The 17833-nt window shown below is 52.4% G+C and overlaps 1 protein-coding gene across 4 annotated transcripts in view; it reads right to left on the bottom strand.

Moving 5' to 3' along the window:
• MRC2 (mannose receptor C type 2) overlaps positions 1–17833 on the bottom strand; it is a 126622-nt gene that overhangs the window by 46832 nt on the left and 61957 nt on the right. For all 4 annotated transcript variants that reach the window (XR_007771469.1, XM_050934892.1, XM_050934891.1 and 1 more), the window contains exons 4-9: positions 17332–17496; positions 15298–15411; positions 13620–13763; positions 10329–10517; positions 8139–8293; positions 7042–7155 (exon numbers count right to left, since the gene is read on the bottom strand). Coding sequence is in view for 3 of the 4 variants with exons in the window: in XM_050934892.1 (XP_050790849.1) it covers positions 7042–7155; positions 8139–8293; positions 10329–10517; positions 13620–13763; positions 15298–15411; positions 17332–17496 (881 nt within the window). In the remaining variant the exon portion in view is untranslated. The remainder of the gene's footprint in view (positions 1–7041; positions 7156–8138; positions 8294–10328; positions 10518–13619; positions 13764–15297; positions 15412–17331; positions 17497–17833) is intronic.

Below are 17833 nucleotides of genomic sequence, written 5' to 3'. Positions count from 1 at the left end.
TGCATCAGATGCCATTGTAGGCAATCCTGTCACACCATCCCCTCCATAAACTTATCAAGCTCAGTCTTGAAGCCAGTTATCCTTGGGAGGATGCTCCAGAACTTCACTCCTCTAATGGTTAGAAACCTTCACCTAATTTCAAGCCTAAACTTGTTGATGGCCAGTTTATATGTATTTGTTCTGGGGTCCACACTGATGCTTAACTTAAATAACTCCTCTCCCTCCCTAGTATTTATCCCTCCGATGTATTTATACAGAGTAATCAGATCTCCCCAGGGCCTTCTATTGGTTAGAGTAAACAAGCCAAGCTCTGAGTCTCTTCTCAGAAGGTAGATTTTCCATTCCCCAGATCATCCTAGTAACCCTTTTCTGCACCAGTTCCAGTTTTAATTGATCTTTCTTAAACATGGGAGACCAGAATTGCATATAATACTCCAGACGCAGTCTCACCAGTGCCTTGTATAACGGTACTAATACTTCCCTGTCTCTATTGGAAATACCTCACCTGATACATCCTAGGACTGCATTAGCCTTTTTCATAGCTGCATTACATCGGTGGCTCACAGTCGTCTTATGACCAACCAATACCCCCAATTCTTTCTCCTCCTCTGTCACTTACAACTGATAAATCCCCAGCTTATAGTAAAAACGCTTGCTGTTAGTCCCTAAATGCATGACCTTGCACTTAGTACTATTATATATCTTTCCCATTTCTATTACTCCAGTGTACGAGGTCATCCACATCTTGTATAGTCTTCTGGTCTTCCTGTGTATTGGTAATACCTCCCAATTTTGTGTCATCTGCAAATGTTATGAGTACACTCCCACTTTTTGTGCCAAGGTCAGTAATAAAAATGTTAAAGGAGGTTAGTCCCAAGACCAATCCCTGAGGAACTCCACTAGTAACTTCCCTCCAGCCTGACAGTTCACCTTTCAGTCTGACCTGTTGTCGTCTCCCCTTCAACCAGTTCCTTATCCATCTTTCAGTTCTCAAATATTCATCCCCATCTTCGCAAATTCAGCTAATAATTTCCCATGTGGAACTGTACCAAATGCCTTACTGACATCCAGGTAGATTCAATCTACTGCATTTCCTTTGTCTAAAAAACCAGTTCTCTTCTCAAAGAAAGGTATTAGTAACTTCCTTACCACCTCTTCAACGATTGAAACAACTATAGAAAAAAATCTACAATTTCTGTCATTTAGGCTACTCACTTTTCGCAGTTCACCAAGCTCGGAACAGACCATTTAACTTTAGGGAACCTCCTATCAGCGCTTTCTTACCTTAATCACCTGTTAATGACTCTGTTTATAAACAAAATTCTGACTCCCTGCCTCTGGGAGAACCCCTTACAGTGCACACTCAGGATGCCTGCCTGAGGCTTGAGGGGGTAACGCCCTCCCATGCCCCCCCCCATTCTGCCTATACCTGCCACATCCAGAGGAGGCTGCCCCTCGCCCTCAGCTCTGCCAGAGCGCGGGATGCTTCACGAGGTGAATTAACAGACTCTGATGGAGGGAACGAGTGGAATTCACTGGCTGGATCCCCGAGAGACCTGCCAGCTGGGCATGAATTCAGCTGGCCTCCGAGTTACTCACAAGCAGCCTTCACTCATGGTGAGCTCCCATTTGGTATTTCTCTGGTAACCGGCTGTGCTTTTCTCCTCTGAGTCAGGCTATGCAGCGCTGGCTTTAAGTACCCAGACAGCAACCAAGCACAGCAAGACGCTCTTGTTTCTCTCGCTGTGGGCAGCGTGTGTGCATGGCGGAGTGAGTTTGTGTGAAACAGATTTCATAGCTCAGGCTGGAACGAAGTTACAGAGAGGTACAGGGTAGCAGGTCAATTATCAGCAGGACATTGTCATCTGCAATAAGGAAATCAAACAGCTGGGGGGTGCGGGAGGAAGGGAATGGATTTTTCTTCACTATAATCTGCAGTCTCAGGATCTCATTTAATTTTCTGGCAGTTTTATCCCTTGGCAATCCAGGGACAGCATGAAGGTTTGCAACCAGAGGCGGGTTGTAACTCTGCTGATCTCATCACTAGGCATGCTTAGGCCGGCTGGGCTGTGACGGGAAATCTCTCTGGTATTACAAGAACTGGTCGGGGTGATCCACTACGTGGCGTTCTCTGAGTCAGGGCTGAACCCAATGCTCCAGTCTGGCACCAAGGGATCCTACCCTCAGGGGCACCTTTTTTCAGATTAGCTGAAAAACCGAGGTCCTGAGTACAGCTGGTCACTGAAGATCAAATGCTGCTTTTCCCCCCCGTAAGGAAAGGATATTAACACTGGTGTTCTCACCAACCTAGATAATGACATTCTCCTTTGCCAGTTTACCTGGAGGCTGGATCTTCGTCACTTCCTCTCCTAAGCTGTTGTGTAGCATTACTGTGAGATGTTAAAACAGCTGATGAGAGGCATCTGCAGTCAGGGGTGGGAGAAGAGATCCCCAGAGAAATGTGGTTTGGGTTCCTTTAGGATGAAGGATACTACAGCGATTTCAGATCACCAGTGCCTTAATGTCATTTGCATAAGGCTTATCATCTGGGGGTTTTCAAGACTTGGGTGAAACTCACAAACAACCACCTGTGACCCATTCTAGCCTCTTCTGCCCAAGTACTTACAAACAGTAATGGAAGGAGCTTTACAGCCTTCAGGGGCATCAGGGGAGTACCGTCCTCATTTTACAAGATGGAGAAACTGAGGCAGAGAGTAACTTGGCCACGGCTACACAGCATGGCCACGGCAGAGCCAAGAACAGAGCCCAGGGAGAACTTATGTATTAAACACAAGCACTGACAAAGAGGGCAGGCAGGAGGAAGCTTCTCTGGGGTGCAGGGCAGCGTCGAGGTCTCGTGTGGGGACAACGGGTTCTCACATGGAGAGTCACTCAGGGCAGGCCCTTGTGCAAAGAGACCAGAACACAAAAAACAGAGAGATCAGGTCGGGGACCCTGCATCAGGCAGCAGCACCCCAGTAACAGGGTGAGGACGTATGGACAAAACAAGGGGTCTGGGAAAAAACATTCAACCTGGGCATGACCCCTTCAGTGCCGGGCAGCTCACCTCCGGCTCTGACCCTGGGCTGCCCTGCTCGGTCTGTGGGCAGTGCGGGCTCCCTGCAACGCCATTGGCCAGAGAGCCACCCTGCAGAACGAGGGACCTGCCGGCCACAGGCAAAATGACCCCACGGCTAAGACGCTTCAGTTTCCAATTCTGGCTGAAGGAATCTGGCAGCACTGCAATGCAATTCCCCTCCCCCCATGCACCACACCCCTTCTGTCCGCTTGCAAGCCAGCAGCCTGACTTGCTAAAGCCTCAACTCCAGGGAGGGACGCTTCTCATCTGCTGCCTCCCTAATCTCACCAGGACCTCAGTGCGTCAAGGGGCCAGCTCCTTCCCCCCGGCCATGCTGGAGGGATTAGTGTGTCACTCCTGATGTCTGGCAGACTCTGGGAGTTCCCGCTGTGCCGCATGGCCTGCCAAGGCGCGTGGGATGGAGGGAAGAGAGGAAAGCGACTGGAAAGACACAGGGGAGGCAGCTGCTGCAGCAGCGTGAAGAAGGCCCGAGGCGGCTAATTGCTCTAGAACAAATGCTGCCCTGGAAACTGCTTTTAATCCTCCGTGCAGGATTTTTTATATTAAGCGGCGGTTTCATCAGCCCATTTGCAACCCTTCCCCGCCCCCCCAAGCTGCAGCAGCCTCGACGCACACTGATCAAACACGATTATGGGCAAGCAGGAAGGAGCCCGAACCTGCAGATATCAATACCAGATTCCGGCCCGTCGAGCCATCCTGAGCCGTGCCCCCCCGCAGGGCTCAGAGCCCAGGCAATGCCTCAACTGGAGGGGCTGCTCTGAAGTCAGCCTCCAACAGCGCTAGAGCATCTTTCCGTGCCAGCCAACCAGCTGATCAGGAGGCATGGAACTCGCAGCCCTACCAGGCCTCATCTGGGCCACCCCCCTGGCCAGCGCAGGAGCGTTCCCTGCATCCGTTTCAAGAGCTCTGCACAGCTCAGCGTTAAAACGTCTCCAGCCATGGAGCTTCCACTGCTTCAACAGAGGGATCTGGCAGCTCATTAGTCCTTGATGCAGGGGAGGCTGGGTGTGATGTGGCCACGTCTCATACTCTAGCAGGAGCAAATGTCTGCATGGCACGACCCCATCTATGCCATGCACCGGAACTGGAACGGGACAGCTCTCACGTGCCAGCATGAGTCAAGCCCCATCCTTTCTGCAAACCCCCAACAAATGAGGATTTACACCCATTTACAAACATTAACCCTTAAAGGGCCTAGAACTGGATGAGCGGAAGCTAGCGGAAATGCTACAGGATCTGGCGGATGTCCACAGCCAGCTGGTACGGAGACCCAAGTTACTGTTAGCAGCCTTAGTGCCGAAAGAGAGAGTGGGAGATAATTATACCTAGCTCTTATCTAGCACTTTTCACCTGTAGATCTCAAAGCCCTTTATAAAGGAAGTCAATAACATTATCCCCATATTACGGGTGGAGAAACTGAGGCACACCCAAAGTCACCCACCAGGTCAGTGGCAGAGCCAGGAACAGACCTCTGGTCTCCCAAAGCCCAGACCAGTGCACTATCCACTAGGCAACACTGCCCCCCCCCCCAAGGGCAACGGTGGTACAATATCCTAGGACAAATGCAGCAGCCTGACACATCCACTGCGAATGCAGCACCAGAGGAAGCTCCCAGCACCAGGGTGTCAATGGAGGACAAATGAAGAGTGGGGCCAGATTTCCAAGTGTGCACCCAACGCATGGAGCCCGCGTTAGCCATCTGAGCAGAGCGAGGTGCTTCTGTTCTGAAAACCTGGCCACCGTTCTGCACCTGGCCACTGGTGCAGAATCAGGAGCTGAGAGCCCGTTTGAAAATCAGGCCTCCGCCAGGGCGGGGCAGTGAGTGCTGCAGGAGAGCATCAGGGAAGGAGGCAGTGCAGTTTCTTCCCAGAAGGAGGGGGTCACTTAGGACAGGACCCCCATTAATGGTGCCCCCAAGCCCCTGAGCTCCGGAGTAACCGTAACCACTGGAACCTCATCCCATTCCTTTTGCGGCTGGTCCCACGTGTGCTGTCCCTCCTCCCCCGCTCTCCATCCCATCACGGGGCAGGGATGGGACACCTCTTTTCACCTCTCCTTTTGACACATCCAGGTCTATTTATACCATCGGGGCTCCTTCGCAGCGTATGAAGGCACCTTCCAGTTGCCCAGCGTGGCTGCTTTTTCCTAGCTTGAAACCCAGTCCTCCTGGCTTTCCAATCCTCTTGGGCTGCCAAGCTGGGCAAGATGCCTCAGCAGAGGAACAGCCTTTCTGTGAATGGAGCCAGGGTTGGGGAGGGGACGACCAATCGTTTTGTTTGAAACGCAGGCCAACTTCAGGATGAGGGCGGGGGTGCACGTCTTACTGCAATTGGTTTGCCGGTCACTTGCTTTGACAGGGCTAATTGAAGCCTGCCTATGGCCCACACACCCTAAAATAACAGAGGGCGCAGCCTCGCATTAACCACACTACCAGGGAACAGACGGGAGATGGGATTTATCCAGCTGGACTCAAACCTGCTCCCCCCTATTTGTGGATGGGAGCGGAGAGTGCTCAGTCTTTCGCAGGAGGCACTCTTCTCCTCCCTATCCAGGATCTAGTCATGTCACCTCATCCCACTCGGTGGGAGCAGTGGGCCTGGTATTTCAGAGCTCCACCCACCCTGATAAGACTGCCAGCAAGCAGCCCCGCTAGCCCCCTCCGCAGCAGACATCAGCAGCACGGCCGCGTACCACCAGACCTGGGCCAGCCCGCAGCTGGACTGGAGACTCGGCATTGCACAGCTGGTCTGATGCAAGGGCGGATGCACGTCTGGACACTATGCAGCTGGACAGAACACAGCTGTCAGGAGCCACCTCCCCACAGGCCTTCAGCATGCTATCCCCAGATCTAGGAGCGCGGAGCAGGGAAGGGCAGGGGTGGGGGGTTCTTCAATTCTTCACTCCTCCTTGTTCAGCTTTAACCTTCTCCTTCAGAGCCCCCTTCTGTAATTCCAGTAATTGGTCCCACCCGCCAGCCAGGTGACAGTCCCTGGGGCTGGACCCATCCGAGACACGTCAGAGTTACAGCTTTCCGACACCCTTCCCCTGCAGTCAGACAGGAAGTCAAGCTGTTTGCAGCAAAGCTCCATGCAAAGCGGAGCCCCACACCAGCGGCTGGGCTAAAAGAGCTCAGGAGGTAGCTGTCAGCTGGCACACCTCACTCGTGAAGTCCGCCTAGAGGCTGCACCTTCCGCCACTGAGGCGAGCTGCTGGCTCGAGGGCTCATGGGCAACGAGCCGAGACGCCATGGCCCCACTGCTGTGCCTACAGATCCCACAGCACAGCAGTGGGATGACTAGGAAGGAAGCTTTGTCCAAGGAATTTAGCTTTTGCATCCCAAGGTCACGGGGGTCGAAGGGAGAGACCCAGTGTTTCACTGGCCCATTTGGGTTTCTTAAGTCCCTCCCTGGTCATAAAAAATGGAGATACCATTCCTCCAAAGTATGGGTGCATTGCCATTGCAAAGGACGGCTCAAATACGCCCCCACAGCCCGAGCCCAGGGGTCCTCTGGGATGACACAGGCAAACAGGATGCCTGCTCCGATCTGAGCCTGCCTGCCTGAAGCAAGCAACAGCTCCTTGGCTTGGTGATTCCAGTACCACATGGGATTCCTTCCTCTGGCAGCAAACACCTTCCCTACCCCTAGGCCAGCATGAGGGGGTAGCAAACAGGGCAATTGCCTGGGGCTCCACGCCACAGGGGCCCCATGAATTGAAGTTACATCCTATCTACAGAGTCACTGTGGGTAAATGTCATGCGCCTGTTACAGTAATGTAGTCTCTAAAAGTGGAAATAAATCGCACTAAAGCAGCGATTTTCAAACAGTGGGTGTGCACCCCCCTAGGGAGGAATATTCGTGGGGGGAGAGGGGGAGGCAATGCTGGGGGACTCAGGTGTCAGCCGTGGTCAGTGGAGCTTGGGCTGGCAGAGGCCCACTCACCTTCCTGCAGCCATGGTCCTCCTCCTCCTCCTCTCCCCGCTGGCTCACCCGGCCAGGCTTCTTACAGATGGAGGGCAGCGTCTGGTTACACGGGCTGTCGTTCCACCTCCCTTCCTGGAGAGGATGGCAAAGAGCAGGTCAGGCAAAGGGTGGATCACAGCAAATGCAGCTCTCAAAGGACCACAGACGGGATATTTTCAGTGGCAAGCTTGGGTAAGTCCACCGACCCTGTGCTTCCATCCCGTGCTGCTCTACGTTACCCCATCATTGTGGATCCCCCCTTCCCTTTATCTGTCCCCAGTACAGGGTCTGATCTTGCAGAGAATCTCTGGTTGGTTCAAATCCAGCTTAGGAGGGCAGTGGCTCCTGTTGTGTGGCCCGTGTGATAGGAGTTTGATGGCACTCGGTCCGGTTCTCAGTGGGTCAGCTGCCCACGCATTACAATCACCACCGGAAAGGGCCCCCTTGTCAGCAGCCTCTGCAGGAAAAGGCAAGGAATGGGTCGGTCACGGAGACCACCCTCGTGGTCAGGTTTAGGGGACACTGGTGGCACACTGCTGTCTGTGCCACACTCTTACAATGGACAGAGAGAGCTCCAGTCTCCGGCGCTGTCGGCACAGAGCTCATACCCATCTATCTAGGCTCGGCGGGATTAGATTTTGACCAGTAAATATCAGTAAACGCTGATTTCACCAAGCGCACACAAACCAACCAAAAACTATTTCTATCAATTAGTAACTGAAATTTACAGATAGGCAAAGTAAGAAAAACGCTGCTTGGAAACTTACTAGGGTTTGATGTAAGGATATTTACAATGTACACTCTGACATGCGAGGTTGACAATTTGTGTTTTGATGGTTACAAAGCTTAACTTCTTGAATCTCAACCTCTACAGTCATTAAATAATTATTGTCTGACCCCCAAGTAAATTTCCCGCAGCTGTAAAAATACTTAAAAATAAACATCGAGCTCTGTTGAGATTTAAAATATGTATAGATTGAATTCTGCCAAGCTCCAATTACTCCAATCCACCCCTGCAAATTGGGTAGGAAAGGTCCCACATCCTGTCCCGCTCCTCCTCCACGATCAGTCCTCACCGGTCCCCAGATGGTCACACAGTCCTCCAGGCTGTCTCGAAAGTTGTTGGGCTCAAAGGGGTGCCAGTACGTGAACCTCACCGGCGTCCCATCTGACCACTCAAAATTCATCTGCAGCTTGAGGTCGTTCAGGCCAATCCAGAGCTCCTCAACATCTGCCAAGCAGAAAGAGGAAGAGCAGGTCAGAGTCCAGCTCTGGTGTCTGGGGCGATTCTCACCCTACTGAAGCACAGTAGCACTTTGGTACAAAGAGAAAAGTCTGCCCTCTTTGAGCATTCATGGATGAGATGAGCTTCTCACAAGTTACAAGCCACATTGGCTGTGAGCTGCCTGGGACAGGGACTGGCTTCCTTGTTAGCTGTTTGTACAGCTTCTAGCGCCATGGGGCTCTGATCCTCAACTGGGATTCTTAGGGGTTACAGATAAACAATAATGGTCAGAATTTCTGAGACATCCAAGGGAGTTAAGTGCCCAGTTTCCAGAGCCAAAGTTCTTTTAGGCTCCTTTGAAAATCCAAGCCAACGATAACAATATTACATGCAAGACAAATTCATTCAAAGAACATTAGGGTAGCGAAGTCAAACACTCAAAAGTTAAGCCATGACAGAATTAAGGCTGCCCATACAACCTTCATGTCGGCCCCTTTGTGCGTACTTCCAAGTCTCCTCTGCTATTGTAACCCATGCCAGCTAGATTAAAGCTAACACCAGTATGCCTGCCTGTGCAGCAATCACGCCTTTATTTGTGGGGGAGACATAGCCTGCATTACTTGGCTGCAACAGGACATTCAGACATGCCAACGGTGATTCAAAACTCTGCATTAAACTCATCCTTAGAGTAGATACATTGACTTGGGTTGGGAACACAGGACTCCATTTGTACTCGACAAGAAAAGTACTTTCAAAAGTACACGCCTTGCCTTGGCTAATAATGAATAAATATGCTGCATGTCTGTTCTTGTGGGGAACGGTCTGGAAGTGCTTTACAAATGCTTCTCCGAGGTAGGTTATAGTATCACTGCACTCCGTGAAAAGCAGCCACCTCTTGGATGGAACGTGGCGGCTATTTAACAGCGCACAGGAGCATTATTATAGAGCAAATTTAGGACAAAGATGTGTGGACTAAAACTGTATCTAACTGAAACTGTTGGGGGCAGCTTTCCCTAAGCAGGTACCCAATTTGGAATCAGTCAGGGCAATCTCTATTCTTAAAAGAGTGCCAGGAGATCTTTAATAACCACTAGTGGTCCTGGGCCTCAGTTTTACATCTCATGGAAACAATGCCATCACCAGAAGCACAGGGGGCCACCTTCCTCCTGGGGCATTGAGTCAGTATCGACTCAAAGAGAATGGGGCCATTCCTTTTTATTCCTTATTGAAATTAATGTACGAAATGTCAGTGTCTGCCCCAGCAGATAAATGATGCACTTAATACATGTTAAGTGCTTCTTGTACTGTCTCTGATAGATTCATAAGACGTCAGGGGATGATACTTTCTATAGCACTTTCCATCTACAGATCTCAACCTCATTCACAGACTGAATTAAACTACCTTCATAATCCCGGAGTCAGAGAAGTATTCCCAACCCCATTTCACAGATGGGAAAACTGAGGTGGTGGGAGGGACTTATCCACAGCCACACAACAAGCCAGCATTAGAGCCAGGAACAGAGCCTATTATGGACCAGTTCATGATACCTCTACTCACTTCGAGTAGTACCTTCCTCCACTAGTAGCCTCACTGGAACCACTCCTGGTGCAAGGTATATTACAGAGAGGAAAGACTGTCCAGTAGTTACAACACTCAGCAAATGCAGGTTTAAATCCCTGCTCCGGCCACGGCCTCCCTGTGTGACCTTGGAGAAGTCACTTAGCCTCTGTGGGCCTCAGTTCTCCATCTGTACAATGGGAAGATTGGCTCTGCCCTGCCTCACTGGGGTGAATGCATTAGAGTGTGAGGGGCTGAGCTAGTCATGGGGGCTCTAGAAGTACCTTTGGTAGATATCCCATGTGGATGCAAACATGTAAAGGTCAATATGAACATGTATGCGCAGCATATCTGCAGGTACCGTGCCAGTGGAGATATGGGCTCCCCCTGCCACGCACATTCCAAAAGAACCTATCCGCAGCTCTGACCCGAGTCCCTAGCGTGTCCCCAGGGGGACAGAGTGAAGATCTGCTTTAACCCTACCTTGCTTGACCTGTTTGGTGACAAACTCCAGCTCGGAGAGCGTGTGGATGCTCACCAGGTCCCCACCACCGCGCAAGCAGATCTTCTTCGCGTCTTGCCAGCTCTTCTTCTCGCCAACCAGCCGGTAGCAGCTGGACTGGAAGGGCTGCCAGGTAGGCTCACAATCAACCTTCACCTCCGACCAGGAGTCTGCAGGGACCCAGAGTAGACTGCTAAGGAGCCTTGTTACTAACTCCCCGCAAGGCCCCCTTCTAAGCCTGTTCTCCTCCACGGTGCCAGTGGCGTCCAGCCATGAGTGCAGGGTCTGTGTTAGGAGTAGCAGAGCCCCAAGCAGTAGGAGGGTCTGGAAATACACCAGACCGGAGTTCCTCAGCCCTGTGGTTCTGCTGTTGAGGGACGGGAAGGGGAGTTGCACGGATCACTTCTGAAGTGGCAACAGTTCCCTCAGCGACGGGCCAGATTCCATCTCCAACTAGCATGTTCTCAGCAATTCCCTCCTCCCCACACTGCGAGCCCCACTGCCGTCCTCCCCGCAAGCAATCTGAGTGCTCCATGAACTCCCCCAGGGCTGCTGCACTCCGCAACTGGCATCTTTACACCAGCACCTGGATCATCTGACTTCACAACAGCTTCAGGTGGGCTTCCTGCAGTTTAAGAGCGCTGAAGTTCTCCCTTCTTAAACCCCTTTTTCCTACCCCCACCAAGGGGGTGCAAATCTGTCAGCCCAGCTCACAGCCTGCAGGACAGTAGCGACTGAAAGCTACAGCCACGTGGCAGCTTTTTGCTGGACTATATGTAGGCCCCTATCAAATCCACAGTCCATTTTGGTAAATGTCACGGTCACAGCGTCTGCAAAAAAAATCTTGAATTTTACGGTTTGAGATATTTAAATCTTAAATTTCACAGTGTTGTAACCATGGGAGTCCTGACCCAAAAGAGGGTTGGGTGGGGGTTGAAAGGCTATTATAGGGAGCAAAGCAGTACTGCCACCCTTACTTTGGCACTGCCTTCAGAGCTGGGTGGCCGGACAGTGGCGGCTGCTGGGCAGGAACCCAGCTCTGAAGGCAGCACTGTTGCCAGCAGCAGCGGAGAAGAGTGGCAATACTGTGGCCCCCCTACAATAGCCAGATTTCACGGGGGAGACCAGATTTCTCAGTCCGTGATGTGTTTTTCACAGCCGGGAATTTGGTAGGGCCCTACCTACAGGCAATGAGCATGGTGGGCTGCAGTCCAGTTCTCAGTGGATGGATGTCCACATTGCATGAACTGCCACCACCACAATCAGCCTTGTCACATAACTTAGGTTGCTCTGTGTTTGCACAGCACCTAGCGCACTGAGGTCCTGGTCCAAGACTGGGACTCCTAGGGGCTATTACAGATCAAAAAGAATTGTTAAAATAGTAATAAAACAAAAATAACATGCTGACAGCCCCCTCAGAAACAGCCAGAGAAAGGCCATGCTAGTAAGAAAAAAAAATCTCTTGCAAAAACAGATTTACTGAAGGGGGGGAAAAAGAACAAACAAACACCCACCAGATGAATAAAACATAGAAAACTGAGTGTGAGGAGAAGAGCCAGACACAGCATGGCGCATCGGCTGGTTTATTATTTCTGACACAGCACTATCAGGTAGAAGGTTGTCAGACACTGGCATTGGATGTTCAATATATTTCATGTTTGTTACAAAGCTGCCCTAGTGCAAGCTGTAGGAAAGCAGTGACAGATCAAGCAGCTGGCTTGGCACACATCTCAGCATGCCCACCCAGGTGGCAGGCCAGCAGCTTGGAGAATGCTTTCAACTCATCATAAGGCGGAGACGAGGCTGAAGAGACCTAACCCACATGGAGCTGAGAAAGGAGTCACTCAAGATAACCATCAGCTACAAAGCAGAGGAATTTGCTCAGTGATTTAGAGTGCCAGACACCAAAGAAGTCTTCTGACTGGACAGCAGTAATGTCACACCCTGAGCGATGATGCCCCCTCCTCCCCTTGGAATACGAGTAAAGTCCCATTTTGCCTCTTCTAATTTGCATTTCATAATTGCACCGACCATCTCTAGGCTGTACCGCTCTGGGGGGAGTTAGTTCTCTTCTTGTGTGGCTGAAAGATAGGAGGCCACACACACCTGGGATGTGTAATCACCACCTTGCAGACAGAAGGCAGCGGAGATGAAAGGGGCCGGGAGGAAGGAGAGGAAACGAGTCGCATTTCCATGGTGCACATTAGCATTCTGGCAGTGTTCCCCACGATCTGTATCCACGGTGAGACAAGCTGAACCTGCAAGATGATCAGCACCCTCCAACTCCAGTCATTTAAATGGGAGCTGGGGGGTTCAGCCCCTCTCAGGCTAGGTCTACACTGGGGCGGGGTGGGGAGTGTCGACCTAGGATACACAACTTCAGCGAATAGTGTAGCTGAAGTCGGCGCATCTTAGGTGGACTTACCTGGCTGCGAGGACGGCGGTGAGTTGACCACTGCCGCTCCCCAATCGACTCCGCTTCCGCCTCTCGCCGCGGTGGAGTTCCGGAGTCGACGGCAGAGCGATCTGGGATCGATTTTATCGTGTCTACACTAGATGTGGCAGATCGATCCCCGATAGATCGATCACTACCTGCCGATCTGGCGGGTAGTGTAAACGTACCCTCAGTGTCAAGCCCTAAGGTCTTATGAAGGGATGGGGTGGATTCTCCACTGCTTTGCACCACGGGTCGTCACTGACACCTGCACAGGGTGATTCCAAATGGGGGCAAAACCATGTGATATTTTAATATATCCCAACTGCGGGAGAGGTGGGAAATAATCAAAAGAAACCAGTTTGGCAACTTCCGAGAGCTGCCTGGTTTGCGTGATGGGCAAAGGTTTCCACTGGCTACTGGGGCAGTTCTCGTTCCCTCTGCAGGAGCTGATTGCTCATCCCTTGTCATAGGAAGAAACATGCAAGCCGCAGTGATAGACGCAATTCTGTACTTAGGGTTCTCAGTAAGTGGCCCCGGGAAGGGAAGAGTGGGAGAGACTAGACCCAAGCGGAGGTGCAAGGTGGTGCAGAATCAGGCCCCATCCCTGCCTAGGATCTTAGAGTCTCATACCCAGAGGTGCTGAGCACCCTCCCTTTCTTTTTTCCTCCTTTTAAAAAAACAAACCAACCAATACAGACATCTGTGCAGAGTGCGTCCAGGATTTAGGGGAGGGGGGTTTGTTTTGTTATCAAAGAACGAAAAAGAAAAGCCGTGGGGGAAACGGAAAAGCGAGAGATCTCTGGATACTGCAGTGCGGGCAGGCTCTCCAGCTCACCTGTCGTGAACGGATCGGAGGTGGCATTGGCTTTCTTCTTGCAAACATACGGCAGTGCAATGCTGCAGTCCCTGTTCTGCCAGCCCCCCGAGGACTCCGTCCGGATCACTCCACAGTTCTCTTCGCTAGGATTGTCAGGCTGGTCTACAAGCAGGAGTTGGGGGTGGGAGGGGGAGTGAGAAGGGAGGAGAAAGGGTAGGGAAAATACGAGCATTAGAGCCCATCCCCTGGATGAATACACAGGAGTTCAAACAGAAACCAGAGCAGAGGAGCATGGTCCAGCTAGTGGACGCTGCCAAATGCTTCAAAAAAAGGAGTAAAACCCTATAATACTGCTTTTGGAGCAATACTATACAGCAGGGGAAATTTCTTCCTGACCTCAAACTGGTGATCAGCCTATGCCTTGAAGCATAAGCGCCTGGGGCCTCTAAAACCTCAGCTAGAGTCCTGGCAGGTGCTATTCTCATTCCCTAAAACTTACTAGGGTCTGATTTTCTGAAGTGCTGAGCATCCACAACTAACTTTGAAGTCAGTATTGAAAATCCAGCCCCCTAAACTACCTCCCCCAATAATATCCTGCCACAGCAATTGCCACAGGCTAAATACAGGCAGAGAAAAGGAAGGAACAACTTTAAGACGTTGCCTTTAAAATTAATTGCCTGCCCCAGAGGGCTCGTCTCTTGGAATGCAGTAAACAGCAGTAGACAGCTGGCCTCTATTATACAGGACCATTCATTATTTTATATTCCATGGCAAAAAGTTACATCAAGATGGAGTTTAGGCTGAGAGTTCGTATCAGTAACTTAGGGGTAAAGATCATTACAAGGATGCTGGAATTATCCCCAAACCAAGCCTTGTGAGCCCAGGAAATTCAGAGTTAACGTTATGTTTCAGAGAAATCCAAACATGGTGAGAGATGGAAATACAGTTAAGGCACCCGAACAGCCTTAACTCTGCCCAGCCATGCAATAAACCACAGCATTAGAAATTAAAGTATTTTAGTATTTTGTGGTCCCAGATTAGATTAAATTAATTTTTAAGATATTTATTTTCTAGACTCTGTTTTCCCCCTTTATGGCACTCGGGTGAAATCCTGAGCCCACCACACTCCATGGCAAAACTCTCATTGAAGTCAATGAGCCAGGATTTCACCCCAGCATTAGGTTTCATGTGGCATGGAGTTCCTTGGAACCATGAAGTCTCACCACAGCACATGGCCCAGACTTCTCTGGTGTCCAGTGGCACACAATTCCATGGCAGCTCCTGGCCCAGGCCCACGGTTCCCTGGCATCCGGCAGCCCTGAGACCTGGTGCCTGGCATGGCCCCAATGTCCCCATTTCCACTCCGCCCTCATGCATCATGTGGAGCAGAGAGAGGTGATGTAATTCCACAGACGGCAAAGTGCTGCTGCCACATATGCGCCAGCAAATGAGCCTGCCTGTTAAATCCTGCAGGATCCTGGACCATCTCTCCTTAGCCTTCTGGGGCAGGACTCTGGGATTTGCCACAACAAAACAACAGAGGATCTCTATGATCCCCCCTTTTCTGCCATGCTACCCGTGGACAGCATCTACATCTGCCTTTGTTTCCCTCCTGCTGGGAGTTTGTCAGGACCTCACCCCACTGCAGGATGCTGCTCCCCATCTGAATCACCCTTTACCCCTCGGCCATACTTACCGCTCTCCCAGTTGAGGTACTTCAGGGGCGAGTTGTCTGACCATTGCCAGCCCCCGTTCATATCCAAATCATTGAGCCCGATCCAGAGGGTGGAGCTGTATCCTGTCAGCAGCCCTGGGACAGAGAGAGGACGCTGGCGTCAGACACCTCCTGCTCTGGGAAGGCCTCGCAAGTAACGCAGCTCTAATCTAGCTGACACAACAGGGTCCCAGCATCATCTTACAAACACGGCTCCTTCCAGACCCGGGTCCACGGCATACAAACTGCCACTGCACCCGGGGCCGCTTGCCCCCCTCATCCGCGGGCAGCAGAGACGACAAAGACCAGAAGAGCCAAAGAGACCGAACTCCCCCGTCAGCCTGAGGACCGGGTGGGTGAAACCGGCCCCCCTGCTACTGCCCGAGCTGTCTCTCTTCTGCCACTCACCGGGCGGCCAATCCAGAACCTTATCACTAAAAACATCCCTCATGCTTCTTCCCTGCTCAGAGTGCTGACGACGCCAATGGCCTCTTCCACGTAGCCGCCCACATGCATAGGAAATACAAGAGCTGCGGCCCACGCGCTAGCGGCACGGCTGCAGCCTGCCACTGGCTGTGTGCGCATCGCCTCTCCCCCACGGACTGCAGCAGGAGGGACACACGCATAGCTGCAGACAGAAGGTGCTCACAGGGTGGCAGTCACTCTGGTAGGATAATGGGGCATATCCCTACATCTGGGCAGCAAGCTCCCGTCTCGCTGGGTCACACAGACCCTCCAGGGAACCTGCCCGGCCTCACCTTGACGTGGTTTGCTAAACACCCATGTACCTCTAGAGGCCGCCACACACCTCGTTAGGCAAACGGGCATAGTCACCTTGGCAGGTTCTCCAGCTGCACAAACTGCTCTCTGCCAAGTTCCAAGCTACAGCCGCGTCCTGCCACACCCACAGGTCTCTAAAGGGTCCCCCTTGCAAGGACCCACCCACTCACTCTTGGAAGGGGGTTAATATTGAGGTTAATGAGCATGGGCGATGGTAGCATAGGTAAGGGAAGGCTGTGCCTCTCCAAACAGCCTGGTGTGGCTCTGCCCATGCTCTGGCCCCAGATCCCCTCTTGCCTGCTTCCAGTTCCCTTCCTGCGCTCCTGTGGCCGAGAAGCTGGGGCAAGCAGGCGGGGGTGGGGGCGCACAAGGCCTGGGACTGGGGGCGCTGGGGCCATGTCGTGCTGCCCATCCGTCTGGTGCTGGGACCGTGTTGTCTGCCTGGCGCGCCAGGGCTGGAGGTGCACGGGGAATAGGGGAGGACAGTAGCCATGGGAGGGGTGCACTCTGGGCTCTGGTGGGGGAGGGAGGGTGGAAGGGGGAGAGCGGGACCTCACCTCAGGCAGAGGGGTGAGGGCAAGCTGCCCCCAACAGTGCGTTCACTCGCTGCCCATGTTAGTGCTCTATGGAAGACTTCAGAGAAGAGCCGAAGAGCCCAGGGTAGCTCTAGCCAACAGCTCAATGGCAGGTTTATAAAGCATCTCCCATTCAGGCTTCCCAAAGCATCCGAGTCCAGCACACCACTCCCACCTCGTTCTACAGCACCCACACCCAGCCAGCACCTGCCCGGCCTGGGGGACACCACCCCACTCAGAGCAGCGAGAACCCAGAAAAATTTCCTCCCACCTAGCAGACAATGAGCTGATTTGCCTTACAGCTCCATGCACTGTTTTGCAGCAAGCTGTAGGCGAACGTGCACAGCGATGCTATGGTGAGGGCACCAGGACGTGTTCCAGGAGAGGGTGCTGATGCACCTGTAGTGTTGAGAGGCCAGAGACGTCACTGCTGAATGGCCTGGCGGCCAGCGCAGAGGAGAGCCCCACACTGCCCCTGTCCATACAACCCTGGTGTTTGCTGAGGATGCCCTCACTGGGGCAAAGCTCGCCTACAAGGAGGCCAAGTGCCAACAATAACTGGTACCTCCATATCCCCTGCCAAGAAGCCTGAACTAGGGCCCCCCATTCCAAGCACTCCTTCCTTCCCCAGGCCGGCCCCGGCGGGGCAGTGTAGACTCACCGTTGATGTAGGTCTGTTCGTGGATCTCGGTGATACTCAGCAGGTTGGCCCCCTGCTGCTCGCAGCTGCTCCACGCCTCCCGCCAGGACAGGGTGGACTGGAAGTTGAACTGGTAGCAGCTGTTGGTCAGATGATCCTTGTCCCAGAAGGTCTCGCAGTCGTTGCCTATGGGGATTGATGGGAAGTGGGGAAGGGAGAGTCAGGGGTTAACTCTGACCTGTGCGCAGAGCTCCCTGGAGAGCCAGCGGCAGGCGGGCACGTGCCACTAATGACCCGTAGTGCAGCTCCCCTTAGGTTTCCTTCTCATTACAGAGGCTGCAATTTTCTTTCAGGGACACCGCAATGGCAGGCCGTACCGACTGCAGACCCAAAGGGCTTGGGGCAGCCTCTGACTCTGGCCAGGTGCAAGACCATGGCAAACGTCTGCCTGCTACGCTGCATGCAACTGGCCATTACCCCCTTCTCTGAGCCAGAGCACGATTAACTCTGTGCCCTGCACTGG

This window comes from Gopherus flavomarginatus, chromosome 25, assembly GCF_025201925.1.
Source record: "Gopherus flavomarginatus isolate rGopFla2 chromosome 25, rGopFla2.mat.asm, whole genome shotgun sequence".
NCBI lineage: Eukaryota > Metazoa > Chordata > Testudines > Testudinidae > Gopherus > Gopherus flavomarginatus.
This window is presented reverse-complemented; position numbering and strand designations above follow the sequence as displayed.